The sequence below is a fragment of the Rhinatrema bivittatum genome, chromosome 9 (genome assembly GCF_901001135.1).
Source record: "Rhinatrema bivittatum chromosome 9, aRhiBiv1.1, whole genome shotgun sequence".
Taxonomy (NCBI): domain Eukaryota; kingdom Metazoa; phylum Chordata; class Amphibia; order Gymnophiona; family Rhinatrematidae; genus Rhinatrema; species Rhinatrema bivittatum.
The window spans coordinates 242,048,109-242,074,001 of record NC_042623.1 but is presented as its reverse complement, the minus strand read 5'-3'; the positions used below and the strand labels follow the sequence as shown (position 1 = coordinate 242,074,001).

General features: G+C 48.9%; 1 protein-coding gene across 8 annotated transcripts in view; it reads right to left on the bottom strand.

Moving 5' to 3' along the window:
• The window catches only part of GNB4 (G protein subunit beta 4), a 98,075-nt gene that overhangs the window by 6,556 nt on the left and 65,626 nt on the right, over positions 1-25,893 (bottom strand). For all 8 annotated transcript variants that reach the window (XM_029615966.1, XM_029615967.1, XM_029615972.1 and 5 more), the window contains 2 exons: positions 21,525-21,591; positions 20,925-21,126 (listed from right to left, as the gene is read on the bottom strand). In XM_029615966.1, coding sequence (XP_029471826.1) covers positions 20,925-21,126; positions 21,525-21,591 — 269 coding nt within the window. The remainder of the gene's footprint in view (positions 1-20,924; positions 21,127-21,524; positions 21,592-25,893) is intronic.

The window sequence follows — 25,893 nt, the reverse complement described above, 5'->3', positions numbered from 1 at the left end:
ACACAAAGGAGAAGATATCACTGGAGAATGATGCTGCTGCAGCTGACAAGTCAGTCATGCAGAGGTTCCTTGTTAAAGCAGCAATGCATATTCATCACCAAGTTTTGTTTAGCAAATATTTCTCAATTTCAACTATTTAGTCTAGGAAAGGTCATTGCTTACCTTTAATTCTTGTTCTCAAAAGATAGCACTCTCATAATCACATAATCAGCCGTGTGCCTACTCAGAAGCTTTTCCAAACCTACATTAGTTACATTACCATGAGATCATCACCTGAAAAACCAAACAAAACCTGGAGTCCAAAAGAGACTAATCCAGATACTGATTGGAAAGAGTGGTCAAGTAGACTTTGATACGGAGCAAAAGATTTAGGGATGTTGCTCAAAATAAATGAAGCTTCTTTCTATATGAAGTTATGTGGGCTCTTGGCAGGGCTGACTTTAGGAGGGCATGTGGGGCCCAGGGTGAATCAAAATGGAGCCCCCAGTCCCCACCTAAAGACTGAAGAGCAGGGGCAGAAGGGAAGGAGGGCTGATACTGCAGCTATTAAAGCAACAGAAGTAAGCTGAAGCAGCCATGTAAGTTTATTTCCACATCTGAGGAGCCAGCAGTCTCATGAGAGGTGGGGGTTATGGCCCCATCAAAAGGACATCCCATTCCCCACGCCATCCAATGAGTGCTCCAGGCACTATTTAGCCCTATGATGGTGCTGGCAATCTCCCTCCTCTCAAGACCCCGGTCAGTACTTTCCCCCTAGACCCCAGTCAGAATTACCCCCTTCTCCCAGTCAGGTGCTTCCTGTGCCTTCTACCCTATGAGACCATCAGGATTGCACACCGCCTTCCCTCCACATATTCATAAGCATCGCTAACCATGACTGCCCCCACACACACAGCTGAGGCAGCCACAGGCAGATGCACACTGATGATGCTTCCCCCCTTCCTCAGCGCTAGTAGACTCGCAACTCATGCCGCCTCTTCAGTACTAGCTGACATGTTTCTGATATCACCGCAGCCTCTTCCTAAGTCACCTCCCTCCCTCGAATGGTCTAGGCTCTTGGTGTATTCCTTGCAAGGAGCTACGAAGACCTGAGAGACCAAACCTTCCAAAGAAGGAAGGGAGTGCCTTCAGGCATGACCACCTCAGAGACTGGAGACTCCAATGTTCCCTGCAAACTGCTTGAATGTGCAGCCATGCACAACTTTCTTCTCTATGGCCAAATGGTGTAATACTGCGCGCACAAGTGGATTGTGTCATCCGATGGTGCTGAAATCAAGTAATGTTCGCTCACAGCTCAGAAGTTTGAGTATGCACAGGTCTTCCAGCACTAGCATCACCATCTTCATCTCCTCATTCTAATTCGTCCACGATCATGGTTAGAATTCTCTCCAAGTGTCAGTGTTGAATAGTATCAACATCTGAAGAAGGGAAAAAAACTCCTTTTATATTGTGCTACTATCATAAGATAGCCAGTAAAGATTTATGTGATCTTTTCTTAAGATATCGGAGGTCAGAGCATGATATGGCAAACTGAGGCCCCTGTGGGAAAACGTTCCTGCTGACCAAGTCAAAGATCTCAAGTTGAGATACAAGTTGTCAAATCCATCATACAGACATTTCAGTTCACAGAAAAGTCTGTATTGCTCAGTCAGACTTGTTGAAAATAAGTAAACTTACATAGAAAAGAGTAGGCGCTGTTAGTTGCGAGGCAGACCCAATGGTGTGGAAAAGATACAACACAGAACCAAAGCAGGTCACAGCGCTGAAAGGCCATTAGTGTGGAAACACTACAGTGCGAAACCATCAGTGTCAGACTAAGACGATGCAGAACTGTTGGCATAGAAACACATTCACAGCACAGAGACTTCAACATGAAAAAACTGCCAACAAAAATTTTGGTGCATAAAAAAAAGCAATGGTGCAGAGCAGAAACCATGCTTACAAAAACAGCATCACGAAAGGCATGCTCATGGTTCAGAGTTCAGCCCAGAAGCATAAACACTGAAGATCCAGTTACTTGTGGAGCTCTCTATTCGCCTCCTAAACACCACCGTCAGTAGGTCCAGTACCAGTTTCTTGCATATTAGTAAATCATCTCCACCTGTACAGAAGGCCAAGGAGAGTACTACAGCACATAAGGGAAGTTCCAAGTTACTATTACCACCACTGCCAAAGTGCCAAGCTTTTGTACAGACACTGTGGTCGAATTTTGTACAAAAAAAATATATGAAATTGCTACATTTATTTTATTTTTGGTTTTTATATACCAATCTTCTTGCATTAAATACAAATCAAACCGGTTTACAAGGAACAAAATAACTGCCTGTAAGGCGATACATGGAACCAAGAACATACAGTATAATAAACTGGGCAACATAGTTAAAAATTTAACTGACCAGTGAAAAAACATTTACAATACAAAGTCATAAATGTCCTAAAAGCGATCGATCCATTGAATTGGGAATGGATCTATTAGCGTAAGGAGTAAGATAAGCAGAGGTCTAGGCATAGAGGAAAGACAAGGAGTATAAGACAAGAGGTTATCTGAGGGTCTCTTAAAAGGGACCAAGGGTTAGCGAAAAAAGTGAGATATGAGAGAGAACTTAAACCAACAAACCAAATTTGTAAAGAGAAATGAGCAGGGATGAGTTGCAAAATAGAAAGAATGTGATTAGTTAAGATGGGGATTCTGGAAATGCAAGGTTGAATAACCATGTTTTTAATTTTTTCTTGAAGGATATTGGGCAAGGATCTTGTCTGAGGTCCGGTGGGAGATTGTTCCATTGAGTGGGTCCTGCGGTAGAGAAGGCCCTGTTCTTTAGAGACGTTCTAGCTTGAGGGACGAAGAGAGTGCCTTGATAAGCTCTTCTCATTGGTCTAGTGGGATTATTAGGGCAAACTTGATAAGTTAGATCGATTGGGGCAAGATTGTGTACAGTTTTGTGCATGATGGTCAGCACTTTGTAGCGGATTCTATATTTGATAGGGAGCCAGTGAAGGTTGTAGAGAATGGGAGTGATATGGTCCCTCTTTTTGGAGTTGGTTAAAATCCTGGCAGCTGAATTCTGTAACATCTGTAGAGGCTTAATGGTGATAGCCGGGAGCCCAAGCAATAACGAGTTACAGTAATCAATTTTGGTGAGTATGATTGCTTGTAGAACCAAACAGAAATCATAAAAGTGCAAGAGAGGTTTGAGTATGGAGTAGAAAGCTCAAGTCAAGAACCCGTCCTAGAAAAATTGACAAAAGATAAAGACCATTCCATCAAAAGCAGCCTGAAAAGGCAAGCAAAATAAGACTCAGAATTCAACTGAAAAGCAAGAGTCTTCTGTGATAGAAACATCTCTGCGATTACCTTCAGATCCATCTCCAAGGCCAGTAATTAGTACTCCTCCTCCAGATACCGCTTAACCAAAAAAACTTTAGTTAAAATGGCAAAATCAATACTATTTAATTTGGAGGAAGACGACGACAAAGCTAACTAGTTGCAAGGGCTTCTCCGCTTTATACAACTGCCAAAACATTACAAAGCAGTGCCAGTACAAAAACTATGAAGGAAGCTAAGGTCAAGATTTGGAAAACACCATTCTCCATAACTATAGCAGCTAAAAATATTGACAAAAGACTGACTATAGAAATACGTCACACAACTCCAATTACTTCACAAATCCTCAATTGTTGAATCAGCTATGAAGAAAGCTAAGAAAATAAAATTTTACTCCAGCACTCCTGCAGAAAAGGATGCCAGGACGCTTGGCTACAACTGGCAAAAAAGTGTTTCAAATAAGATTTTTCCAAGTATATACCAAATAAGGGTTTGAAAATTTTCAATAATGAATGATAGAGAGGATTACACAGAACATCACAAGATCTGTCTACAATGCATTTGATACGGCATCCAGCATATCAACAATAACCACTGCTGCAAGACACTTGGCATGGCTCAGAGCTTCCAGCATCCAAGACCATGTACATGAAAAATTAGCAGATACTCCATGTACAGGAAAAAATCTGTTTGGTGATAAAGTGGAAGAAGCTGTGGAAACTATAAAGAAAAGAAAACTTGGTTCTTTCCTACTAATTTTTGTTCCTAGAATACCACAGATTAGTCCAGATTCCTGGGTTTTGCCTCCCTTCCAGCATATGGAGACAAAGAAAAAGGTTTCATTGACACTGCCTTATTAGCTAGTGCGCCACCTGTAGTCCCTCAGTATTGATATAAAACTAAAAACGCCAAATCCCCCTCAAACAAGAGGAAGGTGAAGCCTCACAATTGTAAATCCTCTCCAAAGACCACCACTGAATCCCTCAATTCAGCATTAGATACAAACTGACGGTATGAGCGGACTCTGATCTGTGGTATTCCAGGAATGAAAATTAGCAGGTAAGAATCAGATTTCCCTTTCCTGTTCATAACCCAGATCAGTCCAGACTCCTGGGATATACCCAAGCTTCCCTGAAGAGGGTGGGACCATGATAGTTCTGCTCATAGAACATTCTCAAAGGTCATGGAATCTAGAGTCCAGACATCCAACCAATGCTGCCTGATGAAACTGTGCAACGACTTCCAAGTAGCCGCCCAATAAATCTCATGGAGACACCTGTTGACACTCAGCCCAGTGTCAACAGGTGTCTCCATGACACCTGTTGACACTGGAGATCACCTGAGAGAGTTGAATGAGCCCTCAAACCCTCTAGTATGGAAAAACCCTTACAAACATAAGCCAAACCAATAGCTTCCTTCAGCCAACACACAATTGTAGCTTTGGACACCTTACACCTTTTCCTTGGACCATTCCAAAGCACAGAGGTGATCCGACATCCGGAAACTTTTAGTAACCTTGAGATACCTCACCGCCACCCACCGTACATCCAACACACAAAGTTCCTTGGCATGAGGTGTGGATGAATCCAGATTAAAAAAAAGGCCAGAAGCGCCACCATTTGACTAAGATGGAATAAGGAAAACTTTTAGACGAAAAGAGGGTACTGTGCATAGACACACTCTGGATTTCAAAGACTATAGAAAGGGATCTCTACATGACAATGCCTGAAGTTCAGAAATCCTTTTGGCTGAATAAATTGCCATCAGAAAAACTACCTTCAGAATTAAATCCTTTATAGTTGCCTCGTTCAGCGGTTCAAACAGAGCCTCACACATCCCCCTCAGAACCAAATTAAGATTACAAGATTGGGGACTTCCGGGGATGACGTCACCCCGCACAGAAGCCTAAGCTGTGAGAGCTCCTTGATCCCCCCTCTTTTTCATCTCCTACCATCTGCCGGGACTCTGTTTTAACCAGCTCCAACTAACTGCGGCCGTACCCGGGAAGCTCTCAGGAGCAAGATCGCCTCGTTTTACCTTGGACATTCCTCACATCTTAATCCAACCCTGTCAACAGACCTGGCGCTGGCTAAGAACGTAGGGGGGCATGACCGGCACCCTTTCCTTACTGATGCCACTTCTGGGCAACCAGCAATTTCTGCCAGGACGTGAGAAGAGAGCCATTTTTGACAACTGGCTTCAAAAAAGGTCTGCTGTTTATTATCCACCTATACACCAGAGACTCTCCAACTGTATGGGATTTTGCATCCTTAGCACGGGAATACCACTTGCCCTCAAAACACTTTTTTGCGTATTTACAAGCACGCCATTACCTTCACTCACTCCACTGACTGCTGAGACTTACTGGCTGGAATCTGCTTTTGCCCAGAAAGTTTTTGACACTGCCTTAACACAAAATTCTATTAAAGGATGGGGCGCCCTGAGTGAAGACTATCACTCCCTACTACATATTACTTCCATAGCACAGCACTGGACAGAGGCCTGGGATGCAGACATCTCTAAAGACTATGTGCTCTCCTGTTTTCAAATGATGCCTCAGAGCTTGCTGGATATATTGCTTCAAGAGCTGCAATTTAAAATCCTTTACCATATCATTTGTGATGATGTCAGTCGATTCTGCATGGGTAGAACAGAGTCCCTTATCTGCATCCAATGTCACCAGAAGCCAGGCACTCTGGCCCAACGACTTTTTACTTGCTCTAGTCTTCTGGCGTTCTGGAATGGAGTGCTCATGGTCATTGCACAGTGCACTGACTCGTCCCTCGGTCACACTGGTAAGCTTATGTCCAGTTTGCGGGGCTCCATCCCTGCATATCGCCTATCCCTGAACAAATTTGGACATACTGCTATCCTGCCGTTACGATCTTGGCCACTTGGATAACACCTGACACAAAACCCTCTTTGCGGGCCTGGTATCACCGGCTTGCCTTATCAATACAAATGGAACGTCTCGCCTCTCTTGCTAGCCCACACAAATTAGATGAGTTATACAATGGATGTTGGGCCAGTTTCACATTGCTGCCCCAAGAGACATTCAATCTACCCTCTTAGCAGCGGGATATCAAATCTCCTGGAAATGAATATCTACTACTCTGCAGGGGAGAGAGTGCCTACCGCGTGCGGAAGCAGCAATTTCAGTTTGGGGACTGGACTGCTGTATCAGACCGTACTATATTGATATTTTGTCATTGAAACTGACCAGTTGTTGCTCGAGGGGCCGTCTCCTAGGGGAGGGGGTGTGGGTGAATGAGAGCGTATCAGAAGTATGGAATGAATAGTAGTGAGAGTGAATGGGAAGTTGGGAGTATGGAAACAAAAAAAAAAAGTGAAAAAAGGGGACAAGCGGGCTGATTCCTGAGCTATTAATCAGTGGCGACACGTAACCCTGTGTTTTCTTTTGACTGTTTTGATCATTGCTGCTCAGTTTGTCTCCGTTTGTTACCAATTGTTACTCTGCTCGTTTCCTTACTAATAAAAACGATCCTGACCAAAAAAAAAAAAAAAAAGATTACAAGATGGACATTTACTGCACACCGGAGGACACAAATGTTTTGCTCCCTGAAGAAATCGAATTGCATCTGGATCGGGTTAGGGACAGTCCCTGCACTTTACCCCAAAGACTGCCCAAAGCTGCCACCTGCATTTGAAGGGAGTTAAAGTCTAGTCCTTTAAACAATCTCTTCTGCAAAAAAAGTCAAAATATGTGAAACCAAAGCATGAGTAGGTTGCACTCCCTGAGTGGTTCACCAGGACTTAAACTCTCAAAATCCTCATGCAGGCCAAGGATGTGGGTGGTGTTCTGGCTTGCAGGAAGTTGGCAGTTGCTTACCTGTAACAGGTATTCTTAGGACAGCAGGATGTTAGTCCTCACATGTGGGTGACATCATCCGATGGAGCCTGGCACAGGAAACTTTGACCAGTAGCCTGAGCATGCCCAACCTAATATCCACGCATCCACGCGAGGTCCCCCTTCAGTCGCATAACATAGCAAAAACAGAGCGAAAAATAAAAAAAACCGAAGGTAAATCTAACATCATGAACAGGTGGGCAGGATTCCTGAGGACTAAACATCCTGCTGTCCTAGAACACCTGTTACAGGGTAAGCAACTGCGCTTTCTCCTAGTACAAGCAGGATGGTAGTGAATACTCTAAACTGCTCCATTTGACTGGAATAAACCAACAGCGGCCGAGCAAGGTGCCAACGGACACAACACAACTACGGTGCTGTGGTAAACGGGGGGCGGTCTGGTTCCACAAGAAGCACGAGCAGAGAGAGAGTTGGGTTCAGGACTGGAACAGGTTGCGCAGGATGGACTGACCGTAAGGCACTGTCCTGACGGCTGTCCCTGTCAAGGCAATAATGAGCTGCAAACGTGTGGAGAGAACTCCAGGCTGCAGCCTGGCAAATTTCCATGACGGGGACTGCATGCAAATGAGTCACAGATGCTGCCATGGCCTGCACAGAGTGAGCCTTCACCCTGCCGGCCAGCGGAAGGCCTGCCTGCACATAGCAGAAGGCAATACAATCTGCCAGCCAGTTTGACCAGACCTGTTTACCCGCTGCTGCACCCAGTCTGTGGAATCAAATGACACGAAGAGCTGGGTGGACTGTCTGTGGCTCGCTGTGAGATCTAGGAAGAAGGCTAATGCTTGTTTACAGTCCAGAGTGTGGCGAGCCCATTCCCCAGGGTGGGAATGTGGCCTCGGGGAAAAAGGCAGGTAAAACAATCGACCGGTTGATGTGGAGGAAATCAGTCACCACCTTGGGCAGGAACTTAGGATGCATATGCAGAACCACACGATTGTGGAAGAACAGTGTACGGTGGTACATAACCAGGACCTGAAGCTCACTAACCCTGCGGGCGGAAGGGATTGCCACCAGGAATATATGACTTTCCAGGTGAGGAACTTCAGGTGAAAGGACCGCAAAGGCTCAAAGGGAGGCCGCCTCAGTCTTATCAGGACAATGTTGAGGTCCCAGGATGCTGCCGGTGGCCAAAGAGGGCCTTCAGCTGAAGGAGACTCCACATGAAACGGCCAACAAGAGGCTGGACCGAAATGGGCGTACCAGCAATACCTCTGTGATGCGCGCTGACAGTGCTAAGGTGCACTCTGACAGAACTCGTCTGGAGTCCAGACTCAGACAAGTGCCACAGGTAGTCCAGCAGCTGGGAGAAAGAGCATGAAAAAAACGGATCCAACCCATGCCCTCCGCACAAGATGGAAAAACGTTTCCATTTAGACCTGTAGGACTTCCTGGTCAAAGGTTTCCAGGACTCTATCAGAACCCGGGAAACAGTCTGAGCGCTGTAATGGCTGGAGGATTATGCGCTCAACATCCAAGCCATGAGGGCCAGTGCCTGGAGGTTCGGGTAACGCAGGGTGCCCTGGTCCTGAGATTATGAGGTCAGGCGCTGTCTCCAGCGGAATGGGTGCATGCACCACCAGGCCCTAGAGAAGTGGAAACCAAACCTGCCAAAGCCAGGAGGGGGGTGCCACGAAAATCATGGTCCCCCCGTCCTGCTGAAGCTTTGACAGAGTCTTCAAGAAGAGCAGTAGAGGGGTACACATACAGGAGGCCCTGCCCCCAGTAAAGGGGGGAAGGCATCACGGGCCGGTTGGCTGTTCCCTGCTACTAGGGAGCAAAATCTGCCCACCTTGTGGCTGAGAGGGGAGACGAAGGTCCACATCCTGCGTACCCCATCGGTGGAACAGGGCGGCCACCACAGCTGGGTTGAGGAAGCACTCGTGTGGTTGGAAGGACCAGCTGAGACGGTCCGCCAGCACATTGAGGTGACCTGGTAGGTAGGTTGCCCGCAGATACATCCCTTGGGAGAGGGCCCAGTTCCAGACCTGCCCCTTATTTATTTTATTTAAAGATTTTTATATACCGACATACACTGAGTATCACATCTGTTTACACTGAAACATGAACTTAGCTTAACGCTTTACAGACAACTCTTCATATATACGAGTAACGAACTAATTATTAATGCGAATAACAAGAGCTTAGCTTACAGCATTTTACAGAGAACTCTTTACAAGTATGAATTATTAGAAGCTGGGATGATAGGGACAGAAGGAGGGGAACATAGGGATTAAGGATTTTAAGTACAGCAAGTTATTCTCTGAGTATCTGGATAATTAATTACAGACATTATTTGAGAGTCTGGAAACTTAATTACAGAAATATCTGTGGGATGGTGGGAGGGATACAGCAAGATAATGCTGGAAATTAAGGGAGGTCTAGTAAGGGGAGGGAGGGTAGTGGAATGTAGGTGAAAATCCATAGGGAGGGTGGAGGAATCTAGGTAAAAAACTATAGGGAAGGGAGGTGGCCGGGGAGGTGAGGGGGATGAGAACTTTGCAAGTGTGAGAGGCAGTAGGAGAGAAGTCTGATAGGAACCTGATTTGAGGGGCACGGAGGAGGAAATGCCTGGGTAGGTTTCAGCTGTTTAGGTGTATGCCTGTTTAAATAGCTAGGTCTTTAGTTTCTGCTTAAATTTCTTTGGGCAGAATTCCTGGCATAGGCTAATTGGCATGGAGTTCCAATGCACAGGCCCGGCTATGGACAGTGATCGAGGAGTGGCAGAGGAGGAATGAGCCCATGCCGCCCTGTTGATGTACCACATCGCGACTTTGTTGTCCATCCTGATCAGAACTTCTTTGGATGACAAATGATCTCTGAATGCCCACAAGTTCTACTGTATCGCCCGAAGCTCCAGAAGCTTTATCAGGCTACGTGCTTCAGGGAAGGTCCAGAGGTCTTGAGTGCGTAGACAGTTTGTGTGGGCTGCCCACCCCCGAGGAAAAGCATTGGTGGTGAGGGTCACCTGGGGCAGTGCGGGCTGAAAGGGAAGTCCGCGTTCCAGATGGGGGAGAACTTCCCACCAGGCCAGAGATACCCTGAGAGGATCCGTGACAGTGACCAGAGCTTCTACATCCTGATATGCCTGCTGCCACTGGGACCGCAAGGCCTACTGTGCGTTCCTCATGCACAGGCGAGCCAAGGGAGTCATATGGACGGAGGCTGCCATGTGGCCCAGTAGGCGGAGCAGGAAAGGGACTGGCACCCTCCTGCTGTTGCGGATGAGGGTAGCCAGTGAGGCAAGGCCAATTGCCCATTCCCTGGGCAGGAAAGCTTTCGCTTGCAACTTGGGGAAGTTGATGAGCCCCACAGTCTGCAGGGTCTGAACCGTCCAAGCCAGAGCTCACAAGGCTCTGGAGCGGGAGTCACTCCTGACCAGCCAGTCGTCCAGGTATGGGAACACATGGACCGAGCGACCCCTAAGCATTTGGTGAAGACGCGGGGGGCTGATGTCTGCCCAAAGGGCAACATTTTGTGCTGAAATATGCATTCCCCATCACAAAAACGGAGGTACTTCCTGTGACTGGGGACAACTGCAATATGCACGTATGCCCGAGGGTCAAGAAAGCAAAGCCAGTCTTCTCTTCAGAGGAGTGGGATCAGGTGCTCAGGGAGACCATCTTGAATTTTTCTCTTACAAGAAACCTGTCCAAACGCCTTGAGGTCGAGAATGGGGCGCAAGGCGCCATTCCTTTTCAGAATAAGGAAATACCTAGAGAGGAATCCTTGGCCTTGTTGATGGCAAGGGACTGGTTCTACTGCGCCCTCTACGAGGATAGCAGAGAGTTCTGTCTGAAGAACCACCAAATGGGTGGATGAACCCCGCAATGGACATGGGGAAGAGGTCACTGGGGAGCCGGCTGGTGGACGATGGAGAGGACCCAGCCGTCCAATGTTCTCTTCCCAGCGACAGGTGAAGCTGAGGAGCCTGCCAACGACTGGGGAATCATTCGCCAGGGGAGCTGTTGCCGACTTACACTCCCTTGCCGCCACTCAAAAGCCTGTGGCCGGGGCCTGCTGGAGACTAGGGGTCATCTGCTGGCGGGGACGACCCCTGGAACCAGGCTCTGCCGATAAAAAAAAAAAGTTTATGAGAACCTTGCCTGGAGGCGTTTCTGGCTAAGGATGGCCCTTCTGAGGCACTAGCGGATAGCTGCTGGAGGGCATCATGGTGGTCCTTCAGCTGCACCTTCGCATCCCGGACCTTATCCCTGAACAGATTCTCGCCTGTACAGGGGAGGTTGGCGAGCCTAGCCTAGACCTCCGGCCGAAGGTCTGAGGCCCGGAGCCAAGCCATCCTCTTATCACAGATGCCCACGGCAGCTAAGCGGGCTGCAGTTTCAAAAACATTGTAGGTGGAACGCACCTCGTGTTTTCCTGCTTACAGACCCAGTGAGATATTGGCAGCAAGGGCTTCCTATGCGAAATCCTGGACTCGTTTCCAGAGATTTTCAGGTGTATTGTCATATAGAGCAGGTAGGCCGCAATGTGGGCAACCAACATAGCGCCTTGGAAAATGTTTCTTCCTATGGCATCTAACTCCCCTATGCTTGCGTCCCGGAGGGGCGGAGTCATGGGTAAGGCAGACCATCACCACTGACTGGTGAGGGAGCTGTCTCCTCTCAAACCCCAGGGCCTGTTGCACCGGCCTTTCTGTTAACTAGGGAGACAGATAGGGTGTTCCCATATGCGGAGGAGTTCCTTAAAAATATGGATTGGAACAGCCACGATTTCCTTAGGAGCATCATGCTGGAGGACTTCCAGCATCTTGCTATGTGCATCTTCCTCTGTAAGAAGCTGAAAGGGGATGCTTCAGCCATAGCCCAGCAAACCCTGCAAAGGATAGGTCCTCTGGTGATGACCGACGCCGCTCCTCAGGAGAAGATGGTTCCAAGAGGGGGTCATTGGAGTAGTCTGAGGACGAGTCTGTGGAGTCATCACCCCAGGGGTCATAGGGACCTTCCTCCTCACCTGAGCCAGGACGCCGGGGGAGAGGGCCATGAGGGGCATCAGCCTTGGGCTCCGAAGGTTTCGGAGGACGTAAGGGCACAGATGGTATCATCTGCCATGGTAAGCCGGAGGAATCCGGTAACAGTTAGGGGGAACCGTGGGTGAGGGAACACAGTACCAGCCGCATCTTCCTCCTCAGAAGACTTGGGAATTGGGATCACTCTGGTGGAGGGCATTAGTGGCTGTTGGGGCATAGAGGGCCCCTCGGACACTGGTTGCGTCAGTAGTGCACTAAGGACGTCCAGATGTTCCAGAGGTGCTAACATCAATGGCGGAGGCTCGGGCACTAGTATGGGAGCCAGTGACACCGGCAGCTCAATGCTTTCCAGCGCCTTGAGCACCGCCAATTGTTACCCTGTGGTCCTACTCCTCCTGAAAGTCCTGGGTGCCCAGGACTGATGGAAGGGTTTGAGGTGTCACTGGCTCTTCCTCGGGTCCACGAGGAGGTACAGTGCCCTGCACCAGTGTCAGTGGGGGAAAGCCTTGGGCTACAGGGGGCACCGGAGGATTGGGCCTCCAATGGCCAATGCCACTTTGATGGCAGCTCGGTGGTCACCAATGTCGCTCTGGAGCCAGAACCGTGCCTGGACAGTGAAAGGATGGTGACTGGTGCCCATGCTCAGCCCGGTCTTTCCCCGGCGCAGAGGAACTAGATGACCCCGAGGTCCAGGAGAGTGGAGAGCCATCGAGGATCTCTCTCCCTCTTCCCAGTCCTTGGAGGTGCTAACCAGAGGGGTGTTGCGAGGGGGAGCGGTTCAGACGGTTCCCCGCAATCCTTTGGAATCGAGGAAAAAGACGCAGGTGTGGAGGACTTTGGGGTCCCAAAAAGTTTCTCCATTTTGTTGGTGCGTCTGTGCCCTTTGGGTGTCATCTGGTCGCACAGATTGCACCCACGGATGTCATGCGAGGCCCCCCCAGGCAGAGGATGCAAACCTCGTGCGGATCCCTGATGGACATGGTCCGCAGGCACAGACAAAAAACGGTCAATGCCATTAAAAACACCTGGTGTGCAGTTGATGACCGATGGACACCATGGGGTGGGAAGTCTGGAATCGACCGCAAGTTGGAAAAAATGTGACTGAAAGTCTTACCGTACCGAGGGGGCATCGACCGTGAAGGAGGACACAATGAGGACCTGGAAAACAAATCTAAATAAATCAATGAAGAATTTGAAAAGTTGGAGCTCCACGAACCGCAAGGCAACTGCATCGTGGAATCGAAGAGACTGAAGGGGGACCTCGTGTGGACAGTAGCAGGCTGGGCATGTTTAGTCTGCTGGTCAAAGTTTCTAGAAACTTTGACAAATGTTTTCCGTGCTGGGATCCATCAGATGATGTCACCCACATGTGAGAACTACCATCTGTTCCAGCGCTGCTGCTAAAGTTTTGTTGAATGTACACCGACATGATGTTACTAAACGAATGTCGGTATATAAAGAACCTCAAATAAATAAATAAATAAATAAATAATCCTGCTTATCCTAGGAGAATAAGTCTTCCATCTCAGATGTTTCCCTCTCAAAAGCTAAAAACTGTGAGCCAGAAGTGAGCCACCTAATTTGAAAATATTGGACTCTGGACATGAAGCCTCAGCAGGTGACTAAACTTTAATGGCCCGTCCACTGCAATATTGAACAAATCCACAAACCATGGTTGACATGGCCATGCTGAAGCCACTAGAATCATCTGGCCCAGATGTCTCTATCCACCAAAACACCTGGTCTACAAGCAGCCATGGAGAAAATAAAGAATTCCCAGAGGCCACGGCAGAACCAGAGCAATTCCTTCTGTCCTGTGCTCCTGCCTGCAACTGTAAAAATGAGCTGCCTTGGCATTGTTGGCTCCCATTCTCTGGGGTCTAGCCATTTTCGACTTAGAAAAGCCACCTGGACATTTGTCTACCCCGGCAATCTGAGATGCCACCAGGAGTGACAGATGTTGCTCAAGCCAGCTAACCAAATCTTTGGCCTCCTGAGACACCACTCAACTCTTGGCTCCTCCCTGCCTGTTGATGTAAGACATCATTGCATTGTCCAACAAAACCCGCACTGGCCGTCTGCACAAATGTGGCAGAAAGGCAAGCAATGTGAAACGTACTGCCCATGTCTGACTGATAAGACCATGATGCCTCCTCCTTTGACTACTGGCCTTGCGCTAACTGACCTAGGCAAACTGCTCCTCAACCAGAGAGGCTGGCATTGGTGGTCACCATCACCCAGTTCGGAACTTCCAACTTTACTTCTCGACTCAGATTGTCCCAAGCCACCATGAGAGATTGGACCTGGCACCCCCCCCAAGTGGAGGCAGAAGATTAAACTCCTCCAATAACTGATTACAATGGGAGAGCCCTTTGAAGAGGCCACATATGAGCAGATTCCCAGCTCAAGTGTCGATGCCATAGAGCCCAGAATCTTGGGCACCTCAAGCACCAAAAGCCAACAAATCTGTGCCTGCAATTTCAGCATCCGCTCCTTCATAAGAAAAACCTTCCCTACTCAGAGAAGAAAGCCCCTAGATGCTCCAGGGATTCAGACTGTGTGATATGGCTCTTTGCTAGATTTACCATCCAGCCTAGCGATCTTAATCTTTCCAGTACCTGTTATACAGAGATCTGCAGACTTTGCCCAAATGAGCCAGTTGTCCAGATATGGATGTTCCAGTACCCCTTCCTTCCTGAGCGTTCCCACCACCGTCACACTTACCTTGGTGAATGTATGTGAAATTGTCACCAACCCAAAAGGAAGGGCACAAAAATTGCTTCCCCAAAATCATGAATTGTAGGAACCACTGGTGTTCCGGGCCGATTGCTATATGCAGATACGCTTCCGTCAAGTCTAGGGACGGCAGGAACTCTTTGCTCACAGCCACTATGACTGAGTGCAGAGTACCCTGGTTTTGTATGGAGATCTTGATCCGCATTTACCTTTTTTTTTAAATCCAAAATTGGTCTGAACTTTCCTTCCTTTTCTGGTACCACAAAATAAATTGGAATACCTTCCTTTTCTCTGTTCCTCTGGAGGAACCAGAGCTCTAGCCCTCAAGCACCATAAGCAGTCCCCAGTTCACTGCTACTCTCTTGGCATGTGGTATGCAAGGGGAGACCATGTATACTTCTCATATCGTTTGAGCAAATTCTAAGGCATTGCCAATGACCACACTCAGGACCCACTGGTCCATTGTAATTCTGGTCCATTCCACATAGGAGAGCGCCAATCAACAACCACCCCCCCCCCCCCCCCCCCCCCCCCGAAATGATTTGCCTCCTGGTTCCCTAACTAGGGCTTCAGTCCACCTCGAAAGGACTGCCCCCAGGACTGTGCTCTGCCTGAGCCCCTGAAGAGCCCCTAGTCTACCAAAATCTATTATCCTGAAAATGGGAACAGGTCAGAGAGAATCTCTCTCCCCCCTTGGGTCTGTCCTCTAGCAATTTATGCCCTTTGGACTCTCCCAAATGCTTCACCAGTTGTTCTAAACCCTCTCCAAACAGAAGCTTGCCCTCGAATGGCAGAGCCCCTAGCTGCGACTTGGACCATACATCAGCCGACCAGTTTCTCAACCAAAGCAGTCTCCTGGTCGACACCGCCATCATAATCTTGGAAGACATTCTGATCAGGTCATATAAGGTATCCTCCACATATGCTACTGCCGTCTCAACGGTCCACCTGCTTCGCTGCAGAAGCTGATGCAGGTTCCTTCGCTTGCAAGTGCTGGACCCAGCACAAGCATGCTCTTTGCATAAAACTACTGCAAACCAAAGCCCGTATGCTCAATGCCAATACCTCGAAAATCTTGAGATGGGACTTACAACTTCTGGTTCTGAACATATTTTAGTACAACTGATCTAGTCACCGAAATGAGGGTGGTCTTAAGTCACCACCAAAACAGAAGCGTCAAAAAGCTTGAGCATCTCCTCAGGTAATGGGTATAATTTAGCCAGTGCTCTATCAAACTTCAGGCCGGTCTCAAGGATGTCCTACTCCCAGACTACCAATTTCCTCACCGACTTATGGAAAAGAAAAGCCTTTGCTGGATCCCTCAATCCATCCATGACAAGGTCCAGTCCTTCCTGGTTGGACTATTTCTGCAGAACTGATACCCAGCTCCTTCACATGTGGAATCAAGGGCCACAGTTCCTCCTTGTGGAAGAGACATCCCCTTCGGCCACAGCACTTCCTCTGGACCATCATCTAGCTCTCAGAAGTCCTGAGTGGACCCTGCTCCAGGACAGTCATCTGCCGAAGCACTGGAACCTTCCGATTCACCAGAGCCATCAGCCCGAGAATCCTCCAGACACTAGTAGGCCCCCCAATACTGTGGGTCTCTTCATAGGCCACCCCTGGGGCCGCGGCTTCTTCTCCCCTGCTGCTTTCCTAGCCAGATATATGTCCTGTGCAGGAGTAGTACAAATTCCAAAGAAAAAGTGGAGGAATCATCCCCCAGTAGGTACTCCACCTCAGAGGCTCCATGCTCTTCCTCGGGGCCCTATACTGTGAGAGATAACTGAGGTAGAGAATCTCCTGTCTCCTTAGAGGCCTGTGCTGCCGCTGAAGCTAAAATGGCCGTCATTCCCGTGTCAACAGGAAAGGCATTAGCAGCAGACTGATACTCTTGTAGCTCTTTCGAGTGCCGCAGCAGAGCCCTTCTCCCCCGATTTGCCTTCCCCTCCAGAGATGCAGCAGAAGCATAAGGGCTCTAGAGAGCCACGCACATGACTCCCCACAGGAGCAACAGCTCTTACCAGTGCAGGTAGGAGTCGCATGCCACAGTGATCACCTTCCCGCCAGGACCCCCAGCCACCCCTATTATCCCAGCTCAGCAATCAGGGTCTGACTTCATCGTGATCCTTCTGCAATAGAAGGCGCCCATCCTCCCAGTCAGTATCACTTTGGTTTGTTTGGGATTTTTTTAAACTTTAATGGTCGCGATCACAATTTGCCTCACCCTCAGTGTTACAAAGCTGGTGGTTAAAATTCTTTTCTGATGGATTAAAGCAAAGCTATGAACAATCTCAAAATTGAGTGAATCTATTTCAGCGATGCATGCATATCTCACCGGTTTCAAGCTTAAGCAAGATTAAATTGATTGACGTAAGCCTTTACAATATACACACACACAGCCAAGCTCCAGTCTAAGTTCTTGGTTGCCACATACCAAATTTGTAAACACATGAGAATATACAGTGACTACAAAACATACAAACAGATGTCAAAGCTAGTAACTGTAAGATGACCATGTTTACACACTGAACATGTACACAGCCCCTGAGGCAGCCACACTGTGGCAAAACTTGGCCGAGTCGGGCTACTTTTATTCAATTTATCATCAATAAATTTGTGAACATACTAAGACATCTGGCATCTATTTTATTTTCTCCACCCCGAAAGGACTGCATCCTCCTGAGCCTGCCTTCTGTGCTACAGAAGGGCCTGTTTTCAGACAATATCTCCTGTTGTTCTTAAAGCGGGAACAAGCAGAAAAGGGCCTTCCCCCCCCCAGCAATCTGTCTGACCCTGTTCAAAATGCCACGAGTTATTGCAACAAGTTGTCCTTTTCATCTGACTCACTTACTACTTATGTTATAGTTTTTAAATGTTAAACTGTTAAATGTTAAACTGTTTCAATGTTAAATTTCCACTGTCAAATGTATATGGTTGTTGTACATGTAAACCGGGGTGAAGCCATACCTCGGTATAGAAAAACCCTTAAATAAATAAATAAATAAATAAATCTTCAGACAACTTACACACCTAGGAGATTCCAAGGGCCATATCAGCAGCTGCTCCATGTCCTCACCAAATAAAAGTTGCCCTTGAAGGGAAGAGCAACCAGCTGAAAGACTAGACATATGCCGAACAATTCCTCAACCACACGAGTCTTCTAGCCGAAACCAGAGGCCATAATCCTGGAGGATGTCCTAATTAAATCATACAGTATGTCCGCCACATAGGCCACAGCTACTTCCAAGCCCTCAGCTTCCTTCATGAAGGCTGAGTAATTTGTATCCTTTTGCCTTCAAGTGCTGCATCCAGTGCAAACATGCTCTTTGCATAAAAGCTGTTGCACACCAACACCCGATGCCCAACACTAAGACTTCAAAAATCCTCTTAAGCTGACTCTCCAATTTTCAGTCCTAAGCATCTTTCAATATGGTGGATCCTGGCATCAGATTGGTGGTCTTCTTGGTCACCGCAGAGACAGATACACCCACCTTTGAAAAGTATTAAAAGATCCAGGGCATCCTCAAGTAAGATACAATTTCACCATCACTCTCCCCACCTTTAGACCGGTCTCTGGAGTATCTCACACCAACCACCAACTTATAGAAGGAAAAATCTTTGCCAGATCTCGCAATCTATCCATGATAGGATCCACCCCTTCATGATCAGACGCCTCTTGCGTCGTCCTCTTCATCTTCCAAGGTTTTTCCCACTGCTGCATCCAAACTCAAAACGGCTGCCATTCCCATAGCCCTTGTGCCTGCTCCTGCCAACAGAGGCGACCTCTTGTCCGATGGAGCTGTGCCGGTCCCCTTCGAGCTGCCCTCTCCCCTGGAAACACAATCCCACTGCAGTCACCGTGTGCACTGCATACTACATGAGCGGCAATGCTTGCTATGGTTCTTTGCTGGCACCATTGCCACTCAAGCCACATGTGCTGCCTGCTACATGATGGACTCCCCGATCCGACAACCACTCGTTTACTGGACTCTTCTGCCTAAACGGAGATTCCCAATCCTGGCACAGACAACCACCGCCCTCACTTCTTATCGTTGAGCACCCAATGACAGCTGCATTGCTGCTTTTTTTTTTTTTATTCTAATTAGAAAAACAAGAAATAGCCAGAATACATCCCTTGCTGGAGCACTGCAGAAATCACTACTGGCAAGAAAGGGGTATCTGGGAAAACAAGGGAATTGGACCAGCAGTTTTTTTAAGTCTCCAGAAAAGGTCACCAACACCCTGCTCGTTAGCCTTTACCAGGGGAGATGATCAAACCAGGTACATCAACTCCTTGGGAAGAAATCTTCCAAACTGGATCTCTTTATGTGTAACATGTATTCCATTTTTGCAAGAAAAATAATATACAATAATAATAATATATTGTATACTAGCGGTACCCGGCCACGCGTTGCAGTGGCAGAGTCAGGTTCTTTACCCTCCCTCCCCCTTGCTCATTTACCTCAGTCACTCATCCCCCCCCCCTTCCCTCCCCTGTCCCCACTCCAACTCTCTCCCCTCACACTCACCTCTCCCCTCATTCTCCCTCCCCCGACACTCACCTCCCCCCCTGATTCTCCCCTCCCCTGTCACCTCCCCCCCCGCCTACTGCCTACGCTTCAGATCAGAAAACCTTTGTCTTTCTATTTCTGTGGGAAGCCCCCACCCCAAATAAAACCCCCCATCGTGACCCCTCCCCTAGATGTTTGCAATGTTTGGGGGGTGGTAATGACAGACCTGATAAAAATGTCAGTCGGTGGAGCTGGCGTTCAGGAGCGGTCCGGGAGCGATGTATTGGCGTTGGTCCATCGGCTGCGAGCACTGAAACAGGTTCCGACGGCCCTTTGCCCTTACTATGTCAGTGGGGTGGAAGCAATGGCAGCGGTAGGTCCTCTGACATAGTAAGGGCAAAGGTCCGCCGGCTGCCAGTCCTGAAAATGGCGTCGAGGGGCCCTCGCCCTTACTATGTCACATGGGCTACTGCTGCCATTGGTGTCCCCGAGTGGCATAGTAAGGGAAAGGGCCGTCGGCGCCATGTAGGAGATTTGTCCCGGACCGGTCCTGGCCCCCCCGCTGGAGCCTACCGGACTTCTGTCAGGTTTTGTGTGTTGTGAGGGCCTAGGAAGTAAATCAATTTGGCGTGTGTGTGTGGGGGGCGTGAGGAGGGTGGTGGGTGTATTTTATCTGTAAAGGAAATAGTTATCTTCTGGCGAAAAAAGTGCGCGAATGTGTTAAAATGGAAGTGAAACGTGGACCTGGACTGGCAAAATGATTAGTGTAACGTGTTAGTGTAAGGTATAACAGAAGGCGCTTACGTCCAGCAGATGTCACTTTTCTCGAAAAAATTTTTAAACCTATTTTACCTGTCACAGGTGTGACATATCTGTAATGTAAGTACAGAAGAACCTTCCTGTATGCGAAATGAAGGTTGTGTCCAAATTTGAAAGCAATCAGTTCAGTGGTTTCTGAGATTAGCGATTTTGTCCAAACTATTTAACATTTTTATTTATATAGATGTGCTATTTATATTTTCCTTGAACAAGGTGTTTGCTATGACAAGAGTAGGGGGCTGAAGGAATTTATTACATTCAGTCAACTTTATTTTTCTGAATGGGTCACATTTATGCCAGGACTGCTGCTTCACTATCAGCAGCAGTACACAAATAAATCACATGCTTGGCTTGAAAAACATGAGAATAAACCAAAGGGAGTTCTCACTTAATATGATGACTGGATGACTTATGATCTCTGGGAAGCAACCACCACATCACAAGTAAACAGTTCCTAATAAAAGACTGCACTAGCTTGCCTGAGGGTAAAAACCAGTTATAGTCTCATTTTAACAATTCTTGTCCCCTCCCTTTCCATCATGAGTGAGTCGAAAAATAGCCACAACAGCTTATACGATGGTCATCCAAAGTGCAGTCACAGGTTTCTAAGTCTTCACCAAGAACAAATATACAATATGCATGATGAACACTTACACAAACTGCGTTGATATCAGATACATGTCCTGTGAAGGATTGCCCACACATTCCATCTCGAATATCCCAAAGCTTAGATGAAGCATCACAAGCCCCAGAAACAAAAGTTCGCATGTCAGGACTCAAAGAGAGACTCATCACATCTCCGGTGTGGCCTGTGAAGGTTGTAGTCTGCTGGCCAGTTTCAATATCCCAGAGAGCACTACAGAAATACACAAAGAGAAAACTTCAAGATGAATGCATTACACATCTATGTCAATACATTATCTTAACTGCCATTCTAGAGAGGGTCAATGGGCTATGATCCAAGCACACTTTACTGAGAGCATTGAGTTTCTTAGGTCATAACTCCATGATTCCTCCAGCACCAGTGCAGAAACCTGCAGATGGCCTGTAATAAACTGCTCAGTCAGTACTGCAAAACAGCAAAAGTTCCCTGCATTTAAATATCCGATTATCTGAAAATGACCAACCGCATGACAATGAATGCTGCATGGCAGGATCCATGGGCAAAATAAAGAGATTTGAAAGGCTTCTAGGATTGGTGCCTTACAATGCTGAAAAGGCAAGCATTTATAAGCCAGTAGCTTTTACACATACCAGGTTGTGTCTCCTGAACTTGTAACAATTTGGTTGTCATCTAGAAAGCGACAACAGGACAAATAACCTGAAACATACAAGAATCAAACACGCAATCATTAGAGAAGTTCTATTACAAATACCAGCATTGGATATAAAGGAAGAATCTATTATCTCTAAAAGCAGACTAGCCACAAGAAGAGTGCTAGCTCCTTGATACAGCATGGCTCACTTTTGGTTAATTGTTTTAGAAATCTTGTTCCATAGTACCTTATATTCTAAGTACAGAAATATCACACTGTGTGTAGCTCATTATATTAAAGTAAACAAAAAGTGTTAAGCAAGTGACGTATGCTGGGCAAAAAGAAAATTAGGTTCTTACCTTTTGCTAATTTTCGTTCCTGTAGTACCGAGGATCAGTCCAGACTCCTGGGTTTTGCCCCCCCTCTAGCAGATGGAGACAGAAGTTTATAAACAAAAACTCCGCCTACATATAGGCTGGTGCCACCTACAGTCTGGCAGTATTACTGAATGTCAAAGTAGCAGGAGAACCCGCAACAAATAACCCAAAGAACACTGAAGATTACCTCCAAACTAAGCCAAACTGAAGCTTAACTCCACCCAACTGGGTACCGAACTCGAGGTAACCAACAAACAAACATATTCCAGAAACAGCACACAGATCACACATCCTCTCCCGGCAGACAATCGCAATACTGGGCGGGACTCTGGACTGATCCTCAGTACTACAGGAACGAAAATTAGCAAAAGGTAAGAACCTAATTTTCTTTTCCCTGTACGTACCAGGATCAGTCCAGACTCCTGGGATGTACCAGAGCTTCCCTTACTGAGGGTGGGAGCCGGAGAGGCCTGCTCTAAGCACCCCTTCTCCAAACCCTGACGGCCCTGGCGCCTTCACATCCAAACGATAGTGCCGGGCAAAAGTATGGACTGACTTCCAAGTGGCCGCCCTACAGATCTCCTCTGTAGGAATATGTTGGCATTCCGCCCAGGATGCAGCCTGGGCGCGAGTTGAGTGGGCTTTCAGTCCCACCGGCAACGGTCTCCCCGCCAACAAATATGCTGAGCGAATGGTTTCCTTCAACCAACGAGCAATTGTAGTCTTGGAAGCCGCTTTACCTCGCCGGGGACCACCATGGAGGACGAACAGATGATCGGAGACCCTGAACACATTAGTGATCTCCAAATAGTGCAACAAGACGCGCCGAACATCCAGCTTCCGCAGGTCCCTAGCTAAGGGATCCGAAGACTGTCCCTGACCAAACGATGGCAACTCCACCGTCTGATTGACGTGAAAGGACGAAACCACCTTTGGTAGAAAAGACGGCACAGTACGCAAGGAGACTCCCGAATCCGAAATCCTCAGAAAAGGCTCTCGACACGACAGAGCCTGCAGCTCAGAAATCCGCCGCGCCGATGCCATAGCCACCAAAAATACCACCTTGAGCGTCAAGTCCTTAAGAGTGACGTGTCGCAGAGGCTCAAACGGTGCCTTACACAGCGCTTTCAGAACCACATTCAAATTCCAAGACGGACACGGAGGACGAAACGGAGGGCGTAACTGTTTTGCCCCCCGAAGGAAACGCACCACATCCGGATGCTGCGCTACCGAAACTCCGTGCACCCGCCCCCGAAAAGATCCTAGCGCTGCCACTTGCACCCGCAAAGTACTACAGGACAGGCCCTTAGCCAACCCCTCCTGGAGAAACAGCAGAATATCTGGAATATTCGCCCGGGTAGGTGCTGTGCCGCGATGCACACACCAAGTCTCAAACAGTCGCCACACGCGCACGTACGCCAGAGACGTAGACTTCTTTCGGGAATGCAACAGCGTGGACACCACGGAAGCCGCGTACCCTTTAGAGCTCAACCGCTGCCTCTCAAAAGCCATGCCGCTAGACAAAAGCGATGCACCAGGTCGAAACAAACGGGTCCCTGATGTAGGAGATCCGGCAGAAACGGAAACCGAAGTGGCCCTTCGACCGCTAGATTCACCAGATCCGCGAACCAGGGCCTTCTTGGCCATTCTGGAGCCACCACGATCACCTCCGCCGGATGCTGCTCTATGCGACGCAGCACCCGTCCGATAAGCGGCCACGGAGGAAACACGTAAAGTAACACATCCCTCGGCCACTGAACTACCAATGCATCCACTCCTTCCGCCAACGTCTCCCGTCGACGAGAGAAAAATCGAGGAGCCTTTGCATTGCGGAACGTGGCCATCAGGTCCACCGCTGGTGTGCCCCACCGATCGCAAATGAGCCTGAAGGCGTCCTCCACGAGCTCCCACTCCCCGGGATCTAACCAATGCCGACTGAGAAAATCCGCCTGGACATTTTCCACCCCGGCTATGTGGGAAGCCGCGATACTGCTCAAATGGGCCTCCGCCCATATCATCAACGACCGAGCTTCTGCCGCTACCGGCTGACTCCTGGTTCCCCCCTGACGATTGATATAAGCCACCGTGGTCGCATTGTCCGACAGAATCCTGACGGAACGCCCGCGGAGAAGCGGGAGGAACTTCACCAGAGCTAATCGCACCGCTCGAGTTTCCAACCGATTGATGGACCACGACGCCTCCCGAGCCGACCATGTTCCCTGAACCGCTCGACCGAGACAGACTGCTCCCCAACCGAGCAGACTGGCATCCGTGGTAACCACCGTCCACGACGGAGTTTCCAACGAAACCCCGCGACTCAAGTTTTCCTGGCAGAGCCACCATGGCAAGCTGTCTTTGGCTTCCTGGGTCAACGGCAGGCTGAGGAAAAATTCCTCTGAGACCGGGCTCCAGCGGGAGAGCAACGCGGACTGCAAGGGACGCATATGCGCAAACGCCCATGGAACTAACTCTAGCGTGGAGTTCATAGAGCCCAAGACCTGCAGATAGTCCCAGACCACTGGGACCGGTTTGCGCAACAACCTGCGAATTTGCCCCTGTAGTTTGAGGATACGCTCTTGCGTTAGGGCCACCGTGCCTTGACACGTGTTGAACACCGCCCCCAAATACTCCAAGGATTGCGACGGCACCAGATGACTCTTGGCCAGGTTGACCACCCAGCCCAGTGAGCGTAACAGGTGCAGCACCCGCTGAATCGCCAGCTGACAAAGAGTCCTCGACTTGGCCCGAATCAGCCAATCGTCCAAGTATGGATGCACCAACAGCCCCTCCTGGCGGAGTCTCGCCGCCACCACCACCATAATCTTGGTGAACGTGTGCGGAGCCGTTGCGAGGCCAAACGGCAACGCTTGAAACTGGTAATGTTGCCCCAGTACCGCAAAACGGAGAAACCGTTGGTGCTCCCGTCGAATCCCAATGTGCAGGTACGCCTCTGTGAGGTCCAGAGAGGCCATAAACTCTCCTTTTCTGACCGACGCGATCACGGACCGCAAAGTTTCCATTCGAAAACGCGGAACCCTTAGACACTTGTTGACACTCTTCAAGTCGAGAATGGGACGAAACGTCCCCTCCTTCTTGGGTACCACGAAATAAATGGAATACTGGCCCTGTCGGAGTTCGCCGGTCGGAACCGGAACGAAGGCCCCGAGGTCGCGCAACCGCGCCAGAGTCTCCCGCACCGCCCGGCGCTTTTCTGAAAACCCGCAAGGGGACACCAGAAAAGCCGGAGCCGGACGGCATGAAAAATCTAACGCGTAGCCGTGTTTTATCACCTCTAGGACCCACTGATCCGACGTAATCTTGGCCCATTCCTCGTAAAACCGGCTTAACCTTCCTCCAACCGGGGGAACCGAGGAACGGACCGGCCTCACTTCATTGTGCTGGCTTCCCGCCCTGCACAGCTGGACCGGCCCCCGGACGGCCGAATCGACGCCCACGAAAGGACTGCGAGTACGATTGTTGGCGGGCCGCCCCGTGACGGAACGAAGAGTTCGATCCGCGCGCCACCCGAGTTCTACGGCCCCCACGAAACCGCGGCCGAGCGGCTGGAGCACCCCGGAAACGGTATCTATCCTCCGGTAAACGGTGCACTTTATTCTCCCCCAAGGATTCCAGGAGATCCTCCAACTCCTTACCAAAGAGCAACTTCCCCTTAAAGGGGAGGGAGCCTAACCTAGCCTTGGAGGTACCATCCGCCGCCCAATGGCGAAGCCACAACAGTCGCCGCGCCGCTACCGCCGAGACCATGGTCCGTGCCGAAGTGCGCAGGAGATCATAAAAGGCGTCCGCACTATAAGCGATGACCGCCTCCAATCGACTCGCCTGTCTGGCCTCATCCGTCGACAGAGACTCATTCGCCAACAGCTGCTGTGCCCAGCGTAACCCGGCTCGCAACGAAAAATTACTACAGACCGCGGCCCGGATTCCTAACGCCGAGACCTCAAAAATACGCTTCAGTTGAACCTCCAACTT